The following is a 20,442-nucleotide window of genomic DNA, read 5'->3' on the forward strand; positions in this document are numbered from 1 at the left end:
AAATGAAGACCATGGGACTCATGACGAAGCTCATGACTCTCATGTCCATTTTAAGAGACAACCCAAAAGGAAAACTGGTTATTAAAAATGAGTCCAAGGCAGGTGGTGGAGTCTCCAGGGAGAACAGTACAGTAGGCCCAATGGCGCATGCTCCTTGCACAGAAGCTGTGCAAGCTTCTATTCTGGCTTCTCTCACACCATTAAAGGTATGCGATTATTTTCTCCCTTTCCTGACCTGCAGTAACATATAAATTGAGCCTAAGTCAGGCATCTTTGAATCTCCAGAATTTAGCTTCATGTCTGCTGGGCATTGTTAGGCTAGTGAGCATGACCAAGTGTGGCAAAAGGAAAAATGCCCTCCTCCCCAAAGATGTTCATCTCAATTCCTAAAACCTGATAAAATGGGACCTTACATGGCCAAAGGCTCTGCAGATTTGTTTGGATCTCAGTACTAGGGACTGAACCCAAGGTCTCAAACATGCTGAGCAGATATCTACCACTGAGCTGCATATCCAACCCTTCTTTTCAGAATCTAGTGTTTTAGATTCTTCTGCCTCAAACTCCTGAGCAGATGGGATTCAAGAATCTTGAGATAAGGAACTTGGATTACCCAATTGAGCTCACTGTAGTTATAGGATCCTTAGACAAGGGAAGCAAAATTGGGAAAATAAAATGTGATGACAAAGCAGAGACAAGTGATTTGCTTTGAAGATAGAATCCAAGGAATGGTAGATTTTGTGAAGGGCACAAAATGATTCTCCTCTGAAAGCCTCCAGAAAGAATGTAGCCCTGCCAACAACACCTTGCTTGAAGATTTTTGATTTCCAGAAATTAAAAGGGAACAAATCCGTGTTAAGTCAGTAAGTTTGTCATAGCAGCTAGAAGAAACAAACGTAATTCCATAAGAAGATAAATGAATAACTATCATTTGAATGAGAGACCAAGTGAATGAATGGGTGATGGAGGGATGAAGGGGTTATAAGTAGAAAGCAGGCAGGCCCAGTTCAGGTCCCATTTTGAATAATCACCATGGGGTAATTTGGGCCCTATCATTTAATTTCTCTAGAATTTCTGAGTGTAGGAGCTGTGGAGTCAGATTGAGCAGGGTTCACATTCTTTCTATGCTACTTCCTAGCTGTGCACCCTCAGGCAAGTGCCCACTGCTTCTTGAGCCATATGTCCGTACCTGTAAAATGAGAATAGGGTCAGGCTCTCCCACCGAAAATTGTGGGGACTGATTGAACAAAAGTGGAGTAACTTTTGATCAGGCTCCGAATGAGGCAATCTGGAAATCAAGGCCACAAAATATTTACTACCACTTCATGCATAAAACTTGAAATCATGCAAATTCTCCAAATTAAAATAAAAGTCAAGAGCTGCACAATGGCAAGGTTGGTAAACTATAAATCCCTGATTGCAACATGATGGGAATGCTTTGATTGCTGAACAGAAACACCCACCATCTTTAAGAGAATTCATGTTGAATGACACAAGACATAAATTATCAAAGAACACATGAGATCTTCAGGAACATACTCCTTGAACAAAACACAGCCTCCTTTCATGCATACAAATCATGGGCCCACACAGATAACTATTACTCTGCTATTATGATAATAGTTTAATGAATTTAAGAGATGAAGGGGACCTCCCTGGGACTCAGTGCTGCCCAGCCACCTTTTCCCTTCTCTTTGTGCTCATTTCCTAAATTCCAAGAGCACAAGGTTGTGCCTCACATGTCTTACAAATTCAAAAAATATTTGTTGAATGTAGAAATGACCTCTACAGGTCATGTAACCCATGTCCCTCTCCCACTTTACAGACAAGGAACTGATAACCAATTAGAACAATGACTGCAAAATTCCCTTTGTGTAGCATTCAATAACTTGTCTTCTCTCTAGAGGGAAGAGCTCATTTCCCCAAACCAACAGACTGAATTTTGGAGAGGGAATATTTTCAAAACACAGTTTTATTAGTGTATCTATTTTCAAACTAGTTTCCAGTTTCACAAAGTGAATTCTGATAATGATAAGAGTCTCCATCCAATACACACTTGGTTAATAATGGGAAGAGAGATTGGGGAGGCAATAACCTAAAGGAAATAAGAATCTGGATAAGAAATGCACAGTGAGAAAATTAAAAATAAAGCCTAAGTGAAATGTGGTATTGTTTAGTTTTAATGGAGCCTGGTGTTACCTGTGAGGGGAGAAAATGACCTGTTTCAGATTCATGATTCCTTTAGGTTGAACAGAACTAGTCAATGTTCAGTCAAGTCCCACTTTTTTTTCCTGTATCTCACCATTCTATCCAAGCAAATACACATACCTAGGAATAATTCAGATTAGTAGGACTTAAATGTCCTAAATTTAGGTGGCCATCTTAAAGGAAAAGCTGAATAATTTTGTGAAGACCACAAAATTCAGGAACACATTCCTTGAACAATAATAGGAGCTTTCTGTTGATAACCCCTTCTTATCCACCTCAAAAGATTTTCCTGCTAGGAATAGGATCTAGTGAACTTTCTGTTGTCTTTATGGAGCTAATTTTAATTTCCTCTGAGATATCTCAAGTCAACTCCTTGCAGTGTGTTCACTGGAGATGGGGAAGAGTTGTCCTTATTTTTGTAGAATCATCCCATGTATGTTTCAAGAGTCAACTATTTAAGCACAGCCTCCTTAAATCTAAGTATGCCACAATCTCAAAACCCTGCATGGTACCTTGATTTTTATTATCAGATCCCATTCCCTCTCCTCTTCATAATACACTGGGTTGCAGAACTCTGAACTCATGAATTCAGATAATTCATGCAAAATTATCCTCAAAAGATGGCTTTCTGTGCTTGTCTCCCCAAACTCACTTGATTTTTACTAGTAAAACTAGGGCTTTCCAGTGGTCATCTCAAATGTCTGCCCAATTCCTTGCCTTCATTAGCTTTTTTAGCTTGCCATATATAGTTGTATAGTGAACGTCAGGCCTCTATTTGTGATTTTAAGTGATCTCCAATAAAAATCCTGCAGCTATCCATATAGAGCCCCTGTGCTATTTCTGTTGTACTTCCCTTTTCCATCCTGCACAAGCCTCATCATCCAATGGGTGCCATATTCAAATTATATGTCCTGCTCACCAACCTGGCCACCTTGCTAGTGTCAAAGGACTATGGGATAATGACCATCAAGAGAAGATATTGGCTTGTTACTTAAATGAACCCTTACTCTCTGAACCTCTTTAGACTCCACACTGCCAGGTAAAGGGCCAGATTCCTGGTCACACCATATAGATCCAGAACTCACCATGGTCTTTATACCCTTGGTCTCATCATCAAATTCTATATCTCACCAAGCCATTATTCAGTTACCCTGAACTTAACCTCACGGTCTTGCTGTGTACTGCACCTTAGTCTAGGTTCCCCATGATCAGGAATGCCCTTCCCCTCGTTCTCTCCTCTTCAAACTCACCTCAAATGTCACACCTCTGGTGAGCACTCCTCAGCTCCTCAGACAGGATGAGTCACTGCTTCTCCTGTGGTCCCGGAGAACATTGCAGATACCTCTCTCATAACCCTGACCACAGGGCAATGCACTGCCTTTATAAGTCTCCCTGTTTCACTATATTTTTGCATCTTACTACAATCAAATCTTGTGATCTGTTTCAAAGTAGGAGTTTAAGGGAAGAAAAAATGACAACTAAACATGCATTTAATTCCTCAAACCAGAGGTGACTACGTGGCTATCAGCAAGAAAAACAAGCCAACCGATACACAGCCAAGAGTCAGAAACATGGTGTACCTGATAGGTCATTATGTTAACAGATTCTTCTCTCTTCTGCTCTGTAGGTCCTTGACTCTGCAATAGATTTCGTACTGTTTCTTCCATCCTGTGAAACAAAAACATGAAACATTTCTTAAAGGTTTCCTATTAGCACCAGTCTGTCCCAGTTATTAGCAATCACTTTTCAGGGTGTATTTCCTACAATTAGGCCAGAGAATAATTGTTCTCTCTTCTTTATCCTCTAATTTAAAATCTGTCATGAAGTCCTTCATAATCATTCATCAGAATATGTATCTCTGGGTTCTTTTTCTCTTTACTAGCTAGGTCTCCACCCTTGGCGGTGGACATCTGCGCTCCTGCACACGTCTCCTTAACATTTCTCTTCACTTCTAATCACTCCCTTTTAATTCAGTACAATGCCATCACATTAATCTTCCTGAAGCACCACTTTGATTTTTTTAAAATCAATTTTCAAAGTTAACAGGTATTACATAAATGCATTCTCTCCATTAATACACTGTCAGGTCTTTCCTTGGTGGCCTTTGTATGTCAGCACACAAAGACTTGCTTCATTCTTCTCAACTATTTCCTAGCGTATTTGATGGTGTTAATGTACCAGTGGTTATTTAGCCATTTCCTACTGATGGAATTTAAATTGCTTCACAATTTTTGCTAATTCAGACAATCAACATCTTTTCATATACAATTTTGTACACATTTATGAATATTTCCACAGGTTACATCACAATGTGTCACACCCTGTTTTGTTTTAAATACTAACCTCCCAGGGCTCCAAAGTAATACCTGTTTGCATTTCTAGACATTTGCTTATGCCATTACTAGTACTGGAATGGCAACTTCCTTTCATCTTCCCATATCCCAAACATTCTTTCCAAATCCCCCTCAAGTCCCACTTCCTAAGATACCTCTTAAATTGTCTGGATTCTTTTGCCTATACATTAAATCATTTATTTGATCACCTAAAAAACTTTATTTAAATAGTCAAGTATTTCCTATACTCATGTTTCATCTTCTGGAGTAAATGACAACATTCAATATAAGACTGTCATATTCCTCTATGTGTCCCCCCATTATGAATAAAGTGGGTATTCACTAGACAGTTCACATTCATCGATTCATTATAAAAAGAGGAAGTATTTACTCTGCGCCAGGCATTCACCAAATGCATTAAGACTGCTGGAATGCCTTTGTCCTTGAGCCACTCATAAGTATTCAAATGCCAGAACTCAGCAAGCTGAGCACTGTGCATTCTTGCCCTGGACCTGAGTTGGTTTTCTTTCCTAGTCCCAACCTGAAATGTATGCTTTTGTGACTCAATAGGACACCAGTATAAGACAGTTGTGGAGAAAAGCAAGATGGTCCAACTTCTCCCTCTTACTAAGGACTTCCAGTATGACAAACTAAGGGCTCTCTAGAAGGCCTATGTAAATCCCCTCTGGGGGACAGGTTATTACAGTAACCAGGGCAGACTAGGTCCAAATGCTAGTCTTTCTAACATTTGTTTTTTAAGTATTTAACAGCAGAGTAAAGAAACTGTGAATAAACTGGTACATCCAAACCTGGATGAGTTATTGAGGAAATTCTGCCTTCTCAGGGGATGGTACCAGGGCCCATTCAGGCTTTGCAGATGATAGCAGACATTGACTATGAGTGTTCAAAAAATGATTTGTGACCTCACATTTTACACTACTTCCCACAGCCAGCTGGGCAAGCAGAGGCTGTTCCCTATATTTCCACAAGTCTTACATTATTAATAATAACTCAAAATTGAATAATACTTTTAACTTGCCAGAGAACTCTCATCTATTAATCATTTATGCATATAAATATGTACATATATAAATATGTATAAACATATAAATATGAATATAAATATGTATGAACATGAGTACATAAATATGTATTTGTACATATATAAATAGGCATGTAATACATACATATATGTGTGCAATCCATTCAATGTAAATTATATATAATGATATTTTAAAAGCATATATATAACCTTTTAAATTCATTTTCATAAAATGAATTAAGGTACACATTTTAAGTATATGTATATATACTTTTATAATATATACTCATATACTTTTAAAATATCATTATATCTATTTGGCAGATGAGAAAGCTGAGACACAGGAAGGTTAGATAGCTAACTGAAGGAATCATAGTGAGTTGGATAGAGAGTTAGTATTAAACTGTTAACAGCGGTCTCTTTCTACTTGATCTCATCGACATTTGGGAAATTACTATAAATAATGAAAGATTTCATTTTATGTGTACAACCTCTTGAGTGGTAGTAGATTTTCCATGACATTTGCCAAATATTTCATTATCAAAGACAGTAATAATAACGGTTCTTAAACTTGCCTAATCTGCTAGCTCATGGCTGTTCAGAAAATACTCCTCTGGGTTTCCAATGTTGATTACAGTCATATGCTGCATTGATGGTGTCAGTGATGTTTTAGTGAACAACAGACTGCCTATATGATGCTGGTCTCCTAAGATCTTATCAGATAGCTGTTTTAGTTTGTGTGGCATACTCTATGATGTTGACACCATGATGACATCACCTAAGGATGCCTTCTTCAGAATGTGTCCCCATCAAGTGATGCAGGACTGCAGCCTACTTTCTTCTCACTTGAGCACAGAAGCTGAATTCCTTATTTTGATCCTGAGTTTGTTCATTTGTAAACAACCCAGACTACATGTGGCCCAGTAGTTAGAAGTCAGTTAAAATAAAACTATGCCACCTTCTTTACTAAGTTAAAATATAATTTTGTCTCAGTGCTTATCTTGAGGAATTATTGCTGAAGTTAGAAGCTCCATGCTTAAGATGCTGGATCAAAAAGAAAAATACCTATTCACCTTTCCCAATTCTTCTAAGATTTATAATTTTACAAAAGGAAAAAAAAACTAGGGATAGATAGGAAATTGTTAATCTTAAGCAGTCTAGGACTCTAAGTAACACTGTGAACACTTTTCTGGCTCTGCCTTATGTGAATTAAAACCAGTTTCATGTTTGACCTACAGGTTGGAATAGAGGATCGGGGACCCACCCCAAACCTTGGTGAAAAAAATCAAGCTGTAGTGCCGTTTTATAACCTTTATCAATCTGGTCACAGAAACAATGTTTCAAATCTAGTGAGAATATATCATTATTTATCCCCTGGTAACATCTTCTTTTCATTTTCATTTAGCAAACCTCTATTTGCTTGAAAATCAGAGATCATGAAGAATTGTCCAATGGCATTTGATGCCCAATGACATGTTGCTTCATTTCATTATTTTTATAACTGATATGAGGGTTGGCATTACCAGTGAGCACATGGCATACCCACAGCCTCCCTTTCCCACATTGGATTATTTATTTCTAAGAGGCTGCTAGGTGTGAATTATCCTTAAACACTAATCTTAATTAATGGGTTGTCATTCTCCCCAGGGGATACTCAGTCCTCTTTTTCCTAAATATTGGTCAAGTCACTGTTTTAACTAAAAACATATAGAACAAATTTACACCTAGTGAGATGCAATAAGTTTTAATGCACATGAAGTGAACTTCCTTTTTTAAAGTCAACTTTCAGGCAAGCCAGAGGAAAATAAGTCAAATGCCTATGCAAACAGCATGCTTCAGGTCAAAAAGGTAAAAATGCAGGAATTTTTATTAAAAATGAATCACATTTATTATGGTACACATTAGTTAATGAATAATTTTTTAATATAGTATTTCCTTGGAGGGAAGTAAAAACTGTAGGAGTGCTAACTTAAAATGAGATAAATAGGACTTTAGATAATATTGCATAAGAAAAGCAACAATTCAAAAATCTCTCAAGAGCAGGATTAGTGAGCAATGAGCTACCGTAACTCAGCTCTCTCCCTGCTGACAGGGGTCTCTCCACCTTTGCTAGTGTCCCCCTTTCAAGTGCAGATGACAGGGTACTCCTCATTGTGTTGCCTCTAACGTCTCATTGTCGGGGACTCTCTGGACACCAAAGAACATTCCTTCTGGAAGGAAATGTTTACAGTAGATGGGGTAGAGAGAGAAGATGGGAGGGGAGGGGAGGGGGGATAGTAGAGGATAGGAAAGGTAGCAGAATACAACAGTTACTAATAGGGCATTATGTAAAAATGTGGATGTGTAACCAATGTGATTCTGCAATCTGTATACGGGGTAAAATTGGGAGTTCATAACCAACTTGAATCTAATGTATGAAATATGATATGTCAAGAGCGCTGTAATGTTTTGAACAACCAATAAAAAAAATAAAAAAAAAAACATAATAATTCCCTGAACCCCAAGAAAACACCTAATCATATAGGACCTGATAACATCAGGGGCATTATCCCCCATAATCATAGACTATGACTTGGACCCTGAAGATCTTGACTCAATAATGATAGTTGTGTTAGAAAACATGACTCTGAGGCACATGAGGAGCTGTTCATTCTAATAGGAAAAACTGAGCTTTCCCACATCCCTTCCTCCCAAGATCTAGCCCTCTGTCTCCCTAATGACACTTGAAGGAATCGATGAGGACGTTAAACTGAAGTAGTCTTTTGTCACTCCTATCATCCAGTCCTCAGTTGGGCATAATTTCATTTTTTTTTTGACAGAAATAGAACAAAACAAACAGAACAAAAAGCCTCTTTTCTTAGCTCAAACTGGGAGCTGATGAGTCTGTTTCAATTGAAGGCTGAACCAAACCAAGTCACTGTTTCAAAAAACGACTCTAATGTGTACTTGATGATCAAGAAAATAGCAATTAAATAATGAAATCAACAATGGTCTCACTCATATTCTTTTAGTCAGGTGAGAAGCTGCAAGACTACAGCCCATCCGCTTTTGCTAAAAGCACACATTACAGTCTTTTATTCTCCCTTACCATGAAGTTTGTCAAGAGCTGCTGCTGCGACTTACAAATTGCTTTTCCTCCTGTTTCACTGTATTTGACTCCCCATCTTCTCACTTTGAGAAAAGTGTGCCAATTTAAGCAATGAGTTTCACGATTGAACCTCATTTTAATGACAGAAAGAAAGGGGCTGAGGTTACATTAGAAAGAGTGACAAGGGCTAATGTCACCGCAGTGCCTCTGCTTTACCCCAGCCTCCTCCCTGTGAGATCATGACAATGACGTGACCCCATGTGGAGAACGGTACTCATCCTCTAAGGTTAATGGCCATAATGAAGACAAGCATACTTCTCAGATATGCTGGGAGAAAAGAAATTGTTATAATGAAATATGAGCTCTCTCAGTGGATGCCCATGCCGTAGAGTTAAAAGATTTAAGCACTCTATAGCTTAGATGTTCAAAAAGAAATGACATTCATTTATTTTTATATGTAATCAGAGTGGTCTTTTCTTAATCCTTCACATGCTGATTAACATTTACTTTTGTCCCAAGTACTAGATTAAATTATAACTCTAGCCTAACATGATAGATGTTTAAGCAAATTAAAAAAAAAAAAAACACTCAGATATATCAACATGTATCAATGGTATGTATTTCCTATATTGGAATATTAGTCAATAATCAAAAAGAACAATTGTCCTTCCATGCATGAAACATGGGAAGAACCTCAACGATATCATACCAAGTTAAAGAAAGTACAAATGATACACTAAATGCAGTAAAACTACAAATGTACTAATCAGGCACAGGTGAAATTAACCTATGGTGGCAAATGTAAGCATGATTTCCTTGGATGCAGCAGAGACTAAGTGGGGAGAGACATGAAGACAGTAAATGTCCTGTACCTCCCTAGGGGCTTGAACTGCACACACGTATGCATTTGTCAGAAACCATTCAATGTTACATTTAAGATTTATGTATTTCATTGTATGCAAATTTTATCTTAAGAGGAAGAAAATGAACTACAAACAAATATGGGATTCTAGTTAATGATATACCTGCTCAAATATTTGGTGGCAAGACACCTAAAACTCATTATGAAATGCATCAGAAATAAGACAATGATGGACAGAAAGTGAGTTGAAGAATATAACTTTTGTACAGGGGGTTCACTGTAAAATTATTTCAAATTTCCTGTGGTTTTTTTTAATAATTTTTGTAAAGAATTATTGACAGGGCTGGGGATGTGGCTCAAGCAGTAACGCGCTCACAGTGCTGCGTTTGATCCTCAGCAGCACATAACAATAAAATAAAGATGTTGTGTCCACCGAAAACTGAAAAATAAATATTAAAAATTTTTCTCTCTCTCTCTTAAAAAAAGAATTATTGACAAAGTTTATTTACAAAGACCATTTCTCTTTTTGATAAAAATGCTTATTCTCTCAGAAGGAGAAAGGCACACTACATCTTTCCACAGATGGTTCCTAGTATATCCAAGTCTAGTTTGATGGACATTGTCTATGGAGAGTAGGGGACTTGAGTGTGGTATCATCTTGTCTCTGGAGGGAATCCCTTTGTTGACAGCTTTGTTGTTGGCCTTGCCTCTGAAGGTTCTGAGGCTGGGAAGGCACCTAGTCTTTTTCTTCTGCTTGTTTGAAGCCTAATGTCCTTGCACCCACTTACGAATAAAGTTTTTTTTTTTTTTTTTTGCTGCTGAAAGCTGTAGTGCCCCGAATCTTGTCATGACCTCTGCTCAGCTTGTGAACACTTGCCCTACCATCACAGACTCCAAAGTGGGCTCCCTTGGTCTCCTTTATGCTTCTAACAACATGGAACTAGTGCAGCCTGGAAAGGGCCTCTTTTCTGCATGAGCATATTGGAGCATAATGGACATGGTTGTGCCCCAGTTCATGAGGACCACAGCACAGGAATGAGTGATCCTTTTCTAGAATCATCTATGGGATGCAATGAAGTAATTGCCCCTCTCCTCACTTAATCTACACCTAAAGCATCTGTTGCCCCTTATGCTTCTTGCAGCTCTCTCCAGCACTGTTAGAGGGGTGCCTTCTCCTGACACCTCAGATATCTTGTCTCCCTCCTTTTCTAATGCCAATCTTTTGGTGAAGGTTATAGATGATGGGATTGAAGTATTTTAAGTACACACTGGGAAAGCTTCATGATCTCAATCATCTAGACCTGACTCTTCACAGGTTAAAGGTAGGAGAATAAAGAGTTTTGGGTAATCCTTATTTTATATACCTGAATATTCTCAATACTCTCAATGTCTTATTGCATATTTCTATTTTATGGAAATTGAGTATTCCTTCCTTCATTTTCTTTGAATTCATAAAAACAACTGAAGAAAAATACAAATATTCATGATGAAAATGTAGAACATCACATTGATCTTTAAACAATATATATTACTGTGATATGGCCACTGTATGGCAGACACAGTATGACATAATCCTTAGTATACTTAGTCAAGGGCAGGTATACTATCTGCATGTGTATTTTTATGTATTTTCATGCATATTATTTCATTTATTAATAAATGCATAAATTGAAGTTTAATGAGAACAGGGAACTCATTCGAGGTTATATACCCACTCATGGTAGACTTGGTATTGACTTGGTATTGACTCTACAATCTTTTCTTTCTGTGCCATAACAGTCTTTAAATGAAAACTTAAAACACTCTGGTGTTTGGTGCTTATTTGACTAGGTGCTAACATCTCTGCTACATTATTATCATGTGCTGACATCTGGTTCAATGGGCTCTTATTACTTGAAAATTTGCATTGGTCAACCTTTTCTCTCAATTAGATTAAAATCCTTCTAGATCCAGGTTAATTCACAGTGATAGACTCCAGCGTTTTTAAAATATATTTTTATTATAACCTGGAGCCCAAATAAATACTTGTCAAAGCATTTAGTACCAGCTATTCATGGAAACAAATGTCCTGCCCACAGGGCACTCTCAAGTCCACTCAAATGCCATAGAAAACACTTCACCAAGTCTTGACCTCTTCTTTACTAAGGAAACCTCTCCCTTTGTGCTTTCTTTACACTCTGACTCTCCTCTGTCTCGGTGTGATAGCACCTTATTAATGATCTCTGAGTTTCTTGAAGTCAGTGCCTGTGCCTTGTTTTTTAATTTTATCCCTAGCGACTAAGGACAGCTGCCACTACTGAGTAGGTACTTGAAAAGTTCTATTGTGGGTAAATGAATACATGCATTTTTTTTCACTTATTCATTCTCTGACTCCTTGTATTGTCAATTCCAACACAACTATACCAAAGAAAGTTATAACTAGCCAGAAAGAAGTAGTAACCATTAAGAACTGCCAATAGGACTAGGTCGGGTAGGGGTTTAGTTTCTAGGTATGACACATGGGGCTGAGATGTAGGGCGCCTGGTCCTTGGTAAAACAAACCAAATTTCTTATTTTGTTCTTTTTGTCACATTGACTGCTCATATGCTTCAACTCAACTAATTAGCTTTGATAGTTAGTACTTTACTCTAACAAAGCCAGGGTTCTTGATTCAGTGCCTAGCCTGGACACCCTTTACCACTGTTATACTCCTGGAAGACTGAACTCTGCCCAGACAGTCCATTGCTCTAATGCCCTGGGGGAAAGGACAGGAGAATTACCTTAATGAAGAACATAATTTGCACTGCCTCTGATGTCACTTGCTCTTTAGTGTCATTTTTCATATTCTACTTCCATTGCATTCCTCAACAACCCATCCTATTTCCCATCTGAATTGCAGCGCACATCTTTCCTTGAGAGAAAGAGAGACTAAAAAGAAAAGCTGACTATTTTTCAATTCCAAGAGGAAACTGTTCATCTGGAAACTTTGCTGGTTTTGAACTGGGTTCTGCCCAACTGCACAACTTGCCTCCATAGAAAATGAGTTTCCTCCTTTAGAAGCTAGCACTTTTAAGCACGTAAGCAGGAGCAATCCCCAGTTCGGTTGTGACTGAGATGTTCTTAACACAATCGCTGCTTATCCCCACTGCAATAGTTAGGAACAGTAAATCTACAGTGAGGATAACTGAAAACTACATTGGAACTGAAACTCAGTCTGGATGAATATTGGAGGGCTGGAGTTTCTTATTTCTTTCCTAGATGATATATATTTTTAATTCAGCACAAATTTTGCAAGAATAATACCACTGCCCAGAAACCACAATACTCTAATTCACTCATGGCGATGCAACACCATTCATAAACAGATCGAAAGGTGCTTGTCCGATTTGAATTACTGCATCATATTCACTCCAGGGCCATCTGTATGTGAGCAGAAAGCGACATAAATTTTCTCCAAGGCAGACTTGTACTGATTCTGCAAGGGGAGCTCACTGCATGAAGAGGCATCAACGGAGAGAGGGCAAAGAAGTAGAGATATGCACTCAAAGAATGAGTTCCATTTTCCACATGGAGTGTGGATGGGAATTGCCTGAATGGTAACACATGAGTCCCAAATGTTCTGCTCAAAAGTGACAGAATACAAAATTAAATTTATGGATGCACGTGTTTGTAGAGTTGCATTCATTTGTGGGTAGGGAGAGAGGGAGAAGAGAGAAGACTCCCTGTATACAAGTGGATGTCACAGAGGAGAAGCATACCTCCCAAGATTCAACTATCCAGGTCAAACAGTGGGAAGACGCTCCAAGAAACCACCAGAGGTCTACAAAATGAATTATTTCCCTAAATGCAGCTAGATTTTAAGTTAATGTACTAATTAATAATATATTTTTACTAACACAAAACAGTTAATAAAGCTAATGTTGTCTCCCATGTCCAGTCTTAGGAAATCATCCATTCAGCTCCAAACTACCCTTGTAATATGTCTCATAGAAGTCTTCAAAAATAATGACATTCCACAAAGAGACCTGTCTTGAGTTCCATGTATTTTATTTTCTTGAATAGTCTGATGCACAAATATCTCTCGAGCCTGAAACTGCTCAAGAAGAACTCTGAATTGCAAAGTGAATACTTTTATGATAAAAGTATTATTTGGGGATAGATATTTATAACTCACTATTAAAAAGTTGGAGGAACTTGGCAAGTAACAGAAAATCAATTTGTTATTGGTCCTCATACATTTTATTGGCACATTTTGTAGGAATAAAAATATTTTAATATATCATGAAGATATGCATTAAACTTTAATTAGAGAGTGTCCTGTTCTAGAAAACTAACGTAAAAACTTAAGAGCCTTATTTTCTTTATTTTTTAAAATGAAAAGTTAATAATTTTCCCTTGCCCAAGGAAAAATAGAATGAGAACTAGACAACTAAGATTTCTTCTCTCAATATGTGCCATGCTTTTCAAAGTTTGAATTTAGAAATGTAATTTAGGCACTAAAAATGGGGTTCACTTTGTTTCACATGAGTTTTGTCTTTCTCCCCAGTTGAACCTGGCTCCTCATCGGATGGGTCATACTCCCTAGAATACCCCAACAGACCACCCTCTGTTCCATCCTGCTTCAACCCCTGTTTGGAATTTTGACTCAGATAAAATTAAGAATTGAATGACAAAATTGGACTCTATTCTTATCTCCAAACCCACTTTTGAATTTTTATTTTATATATCTTAATGAGTTTTTTCTTTTGCTTTTTGTTCTTGCACACTGACAAGGTGTTTAGTTATTAAAGCTTATAGAGGTCAAACCAGCAGTCACCTTGGATCTGAATAATATCCAAATCAACACTCTATGTAGCTGGTGTTAATCTGTTGTTAATTTACTTGATGAGAGTGCAGAAGAAGGGCAAGAAAATATAACTGGTTTAATTTGGGATCAAATTATAATGTTAAATTTTCTGGACAAGAAGGTACAATCATGGGAAAGAGATGCTTTAAAAATTCTCAGAAGTGGCCTCTATAGCCTCATGAATGTCAATAAAATATTTTTTTCACCAGGCTCACTATTTAATTCATAGGCTTTGGGTGATGTTTTTGCTCTGCAATATTTCAGAGTGGTTTCAATTAAGAAAGCAGATATGATAATCCAAAGCACACATTTAAAAGTTGTGTTACCGAATCCTCCTAGGGGTTAGGGCCTCAACTCCTGATGGTCACTAGAACCTCAACTCCCTGGACTCCCTAAAGTGGTATAGGTATCGGATCCTAATGGAGGTGTTTTTTACCAGCTGTGTATCTCAGGGGAATCACTTCCATTTTTTAAGTCTCAGTTTCATTATCTGTAAAATGGTTACATCATGCTTGTCTGTCCTACTTAACTCGGCAAGATGTTATGAAGATGCAATGTAACAAAATATAAAATTCTGTATGAACTGGTACTTGAATCAATTATGGCTTTAAAAATAGTCCTTAGGGGCTAGGGCTGTAGCTCAGTGACAGAGCACTTACTTGCCTAGCATGAGTGAGGCACTAGGTTTGATCCTCAGTACCACATAAAAATAAGTAAATAAAATAAAGGCATGCCATCCATCTACAACTACAAAACAAAAAAATAAAAAAAAATAAAATAGGCCCTTTTGGAGTCTAAGGTACTATAAATTATCTGTTAGTCCTTAGGTGAGAAGAGCAGAAAACTAGCTCCTTGGAAGCATCAGTCAAAAAAGTTAACCCTTTATTCAGGCACCAACTCTTTTGCTTTTTTTGAAAGCACAAGGGGAATGTACTCATTTCCAAGTTTCAGGAAATCATTAGTTTGGAGGCAAACCTACTATGTTAGTCAGGATAGGCTAGGTTGTGCTGCAGTAATCAACAACCTCAACATCTTGGTGAACTAATAGCTGAGTTTCTTACTGACACAAAATCTGAGCACCTCAGCAGTCAGTTGTCTTCCATAGGTAGGGTGATTCTGTGTCCTGACTTCCTAAGACTGTCCAGTTCATGTCTATTATTCTAACATATTAACAGCATGCCTTTCATTATGAAACTTGCCTTGTTTTGGATAACAAATATAATACAATTCTTGTCAAAGAAATAACTCGGATGTTTCCCCCGTCCCCTCTTCTCAGCATGATACAATCATCATGGGATAGAAAGAGGAACTGGAGAACATTGTTGAGGTATTCTCTTCCTATTGTCAAAGCTGACACTTTGGTTTAAGAGCCTTTGGCTTGAACTGGTTAGTTGGTCCAACCAACTGCTAAAGTAACTGGTAAATCAAATTCCAGGAATACCCAACAAGGAGAAAAAAAAACATCAGAAACTTGTGCTAATATAATGCCTTCCATATCTGCATGGTCACGATTTAAGGCATCCAAGGAACTACTGCATGATGATCAGCTAGCTGGTCAGCTTTCTGACTTTATAGTTACTTCCAAGTGACTAAGGGCCAAAGTTCAAGTGAGGCAAGGAAGTGCCACTCTTGCTGGCCTTTCTCCATTGTGTGTTATTTGCTCCCTTGGTTGAAGCTTCGCTGTCCCTGTCAAGGTTCTTCTCTTACTGCCCTGCTCAATAATGATTGTCACCTTCTTTCATTCATGCCAAATCGACTGCCAACCTACACAATTAGTCTCTCTGATCTCTCTGAATTGTCCGCAGATATGTTCCATCTCGTTGGGGAATTTTTACTCAAAACTTCAAAGTCTTCACTGCTATGAAGAATACGCTATCAAGTCTTCAGTATGATAGTTGATGGACATATTTTGTTTGCAGCCTATTTCATAGCAAATATCTATAAACATGCAGAAGCAGCCTGGACTTGCAAACAAATCGAATAACTTTCCAAATTTTATTAGTAATCGAAGAAGTGGTTGCTTGATGGTGTTGTCAGAGGAAGTCTTGTTGCCACTACACTATCCTTTACCCACTATTCATTGTTTAAAATATCACAGCACAAGTTTGGGCACTAATTGGCATGCCCGATCCTCGGAAACTCTGTAGTGTGAAAAACTTGTCAAAATTTAACAGGTTAAAGTGAAAGCTAGGGAAAGAGAAGTCAATTTAAAAATATGCCTCTATGTAAGATGAAAAACATAAAAAGGAGCCATCAGAGTTATACGCATTACACTGGAATGTCACAAAGTGTTTTTTTTTTTTTTGCCAATCATCATAATCATCTTGGTATTTGAATGGAGATTTTTCTGCCAGCTACTCAAGAGAAAAATGAGATTCCTCACCTTCCCTCCTTACCTATCTAAATACTGTGCATCCTCAGACTTATGTTTTCCTGATAACTGTGGCCCACATGAGTTTCTCCTGTATCCACTGAACAATATGTTCCCTGGGACCCTGAGGAAAATCATTGAAGGCTCCTTGTTAAGAATCCAGATTCCTAAGTCCTCCTGATGCCTAGTGAATGGATCTCTGTGAGCAGAAGCCAGGAATCCACATTTTTCAATAAGCATGCTCTTGCACAATAGCCTATAAGAATCTCTAACCATTCATCTCCTCCTAAACCACTTATTCATATACTACTTGGCATTCTTCAATATTAGAAGAACAATTTCCTCTATAGGTTTCTAGTTTCATGAGAATTCTGTAAGTTCATTAGACTCCTATGTATCTCTTAGGTCTTTTATTACTCACATCACACAGTGCAGTATTGGTTTATCCTGAACTTCCACACTTGTGAGGTTATATATCATTTTACTTCATTTAAGCTATATTTGATGCTGAAAGCAGAGAGAAGAACCCATTGAGATGAATCTAGTTTTAATATCAATGGTGCAAGGCTTACAAATAATACCTTCTAGAATTCAAATAATTATTTCCTCATTTGTTTGTTCACTCATTTATCCATTTTGTTAGTTGGTAATCATCTCTTGACTGCCTAGAATGTGCTTTGGGCTACAACTAGTAACATGAATAAACAAAAACTGCTAAGTGTAAGATGTAAACCATTACCCCACAGTGGTATTAGCACTAGAAGAGGATGCCAGGAGGTAAATATGCCTGATAGGTCATGAGAGGCCCTCTGGAGGTATAGATGTATGGCACATTTTTTTTATAACTGAGTGGATTTAGCTTGATGGAAAAGGGACTTTCAATCATAACTAATGATCTTGTTCGTGAACTTGAAATTGCCTATTATGGGCTTCCTTAATGAGAAATGTTCTTTAAGTGAGTGCAAAGTCATCCATATGCCTACTGAAAGTAAGAGCCCTCCATTTTAGTTTGAGACATGCATTGGGAACTTAATCAAATGCAAAACTTCATACATCCATTGTTAGCTAAACTACTTAAGGCTCTTCCCACCAGGCAGCACACATTGAAGCTATTCCCACTGTTTGATATGAGTTTATTAACTATAATCTCAGACAATGTCAACTGAGGCCTTAAGGTAATGCTCCCCACATGAGTACACATGCATAACTGTCTCATTATGGTCCATGAACTTGTGTATTTATCCCTGACACTTTGAGATGCTCAGATTTTTCCCTAGTCTTTGGAATATGTCCTTCTTGACCTTGGGTGTCTATGAGGAAATAAAGTATAACCACATCAGAATATCTGTTACTAAAAAAGAACTGTGATGATAAAATTAGCACCAATAACTGCAGAACTCCCCAACCACAGGTTGACATTAAATAAAAGTCAATTGTCTTCAAGTATTTCTTTTTACCGTGGAACACAAGCTTTTATATAGCACTTTTATTGCATGTTCCTGCCGGATGAAATATATGTTGGAAATACAGTGACTTTAGGCCAATATAGTGCCCATTTATTCTGAAATTGTCAATGGCACAATAAAGAAAGCAGCAAGAATACTTGGGGGGGAGGGCAGAAAAAAAATCTATACACTAAAACTAACTTTGAAAATAAAATTCTCTTTTATATTTAAAAGCAATAGAGAAAAAAACACAATTCTCAAATATAGTATAAAAGAAAAAAATAAGGGAGAGTACAGATAAATAGTAAGATAGCAAGTGATAGGATTTTAAAAATGGAAACAATGCATGATCAGGTACTATGTTGATCATACTGCTAGAAATCATGACACCACACAGATAATGATATGTATTATTAACTATTTTCTATCCCATAGCTGTGCTACCTTGGGATTTTCAGACTGGGAATCAGAAGTCCTTTTTCCCCTCCCTCTAGATGAACTTAAGAAACTTTTCAGACCTCTGCAAGGGACTTTATATTGTAATCTAGGTAAAGACAATAGTACCTATACTACATGAAAGTTAGAAACCAAACAATAAGTAGCATGTTTGACTTGCTTCCTGTTGCTCTTGGCTTCCCCATACAAAGGATTGTGCTGGAAGAAGAGCAGATTTAACTGTAAAGTGCAAAGACTTTCTTTAGACTATGAAGCAGAGGGAGAGGGCCATTCTTCACTAACTGGTCAGAACATGGGTCCCACAGGACTTAATTATCTATATCTTGTTAGGCTATAATAGGGGCTCTGAAATGATATTGCAGCTTTTTTAAAAGCAAGAAATTGATTAGTAAAGTTGAGTAAATCAAATGTCAGTGTTCTTATGGGTGAACATGGACAGCAGCCATAGCCTGCAATAGGAGCTGTCATTACTGCACAGCAGCTAATAAGCAGGGCTACTGGAGGCAGGAAGGGCTTCAATACAGAGCGAGAATTGGTATACACAACGACGGGCAGTGTTTTGGGTGGTGCTTATTTCCAGATTTTCAATTTGAACAGAATGCATGATTATCATTCTATGAAACACATTGTTATCCTTGCTCTGATGCCAAATGCTCCAGAGCAACTCAGTATGTTCATGATCGTCTCAGTGGCAATGTCACTGGGAAAAAGTACAGATATGGAGGCCCCTGGGCTCTCCTCTTCATGGCTATTGCTGGACCCCGCCCTAATTCCACCTTTTCTGTCTCTTCTGGACTTTGGTCTTACACTGTTTTATTTATCTTGTTTCAGTCTTTATTTCTGTCTCCATTGACTCTTTTTTTATTTAATCAGAAAATAAGTAAATTAATATCAACTTTATCCTAATGGAGTCTTCCCTTTGTCTCTGCTTTCCCATAGAAATTTATCTTTCTTTATTGTCTTTTACCCACTGCTTGTTCTAAAGAATAGTTTGTGTTCTTCTTTCACATTTTTTCCATACTAAAATAACAACTGACTCCAATCTTTCACCCTCATCACCATGCTCAGTGTGTTTCTTATCACCCACAGACCTGAAGTCACCATAACCAAAGATCTTTTCTTTTTTTTAAAAAAATTATTTATTTATTTATGTATCTTTCGTTTTAGATGGAAACATTAGTTTGTTTTTATGTGGTGCCGAGGATCAAACCCAGTGCCTCATGCATGCTAGGTGAGCACTCTACCACTGAGCCACCACCCCAGCCCCACCAAAGATCTTTTCTATATGGTTTTGCCTACACTGGCTGGCTCTTCTTACCCAAAGTTTTGTTTCTTTTCATGACTTCCTTCTCCAGTCTTCCCAAGTTTCTTTCTGATGCCCCTCTGTTCCCTACTGAAATCTCCCTTTTCCTTAACTAGAGAAAGCCATACTTCATGTCCAAGACCTCTACCTTCTCTTCTCCCTCTGCTCCTGCTCTCTTTGTCTTCAACCTCATTTACTACCTCCTTCAGATTTCTGAACCTAAATCTCCAAGTCCACATTTATCATTCCAGTCACCTCCTGGACATATACTCAAGTCTGGCCAGAGCCTCATACTCTGCTTACCTGAAGTCAGCAGTTAGCACATCTTGCCTGGACTCTGCCTTCCCTTGTCTTCCTATTGGGCCTAATACTGTCTGCGGGCCCTGGGCAGCTTTCCCATCCTCTCTGGCTCAGAAGCAGGAAGGCTGAGCATTGCATTTGCTCAGACTGTACTGCCAAGATTCAGATCCTCCTAATGAGATGCGCTTGCAACATTTTAGAGGCCCAAAGGA

General features: G+C 37.9%; 1 protein-coding gene across 1 annotated transcript in view; it reads right to left on the reverse strand.

Moving 5' to 3' along the window:
* The window catches only part of Nckap5 (NCK associated protein 5), a 777,883-nt gene that overhangs the window by 248,556 nt on the left and 508,885 nt on the right, over positions 1 to 20,442 (reverse strand). The window contains exon 6 of the mRNA XM_071619312.1: positions 3,786 to 3,873. Coding sequence (XP_071475413.1) covers positions 3,786 to 3,873 — 88 coding nt within the window. The remainder of the gene's footprint in view (positions 1 to 3,785; positions 3,874 to 20,442) is intronic.

This window comes from Marmota flaviventris, chromosome 11, assembly GCF_047511675.1.
Source record: "Marmota flaviventris isolate mMarFla1 chromosome 11, mMarFla1.hap1, whole genome shotgun sequence".
Lineage (NCBI taxonomy): Eukaryota > Metazoa > Chordata > Mammalia > Rodentia > Sciuridae > Marmota > Marmota flaviventris.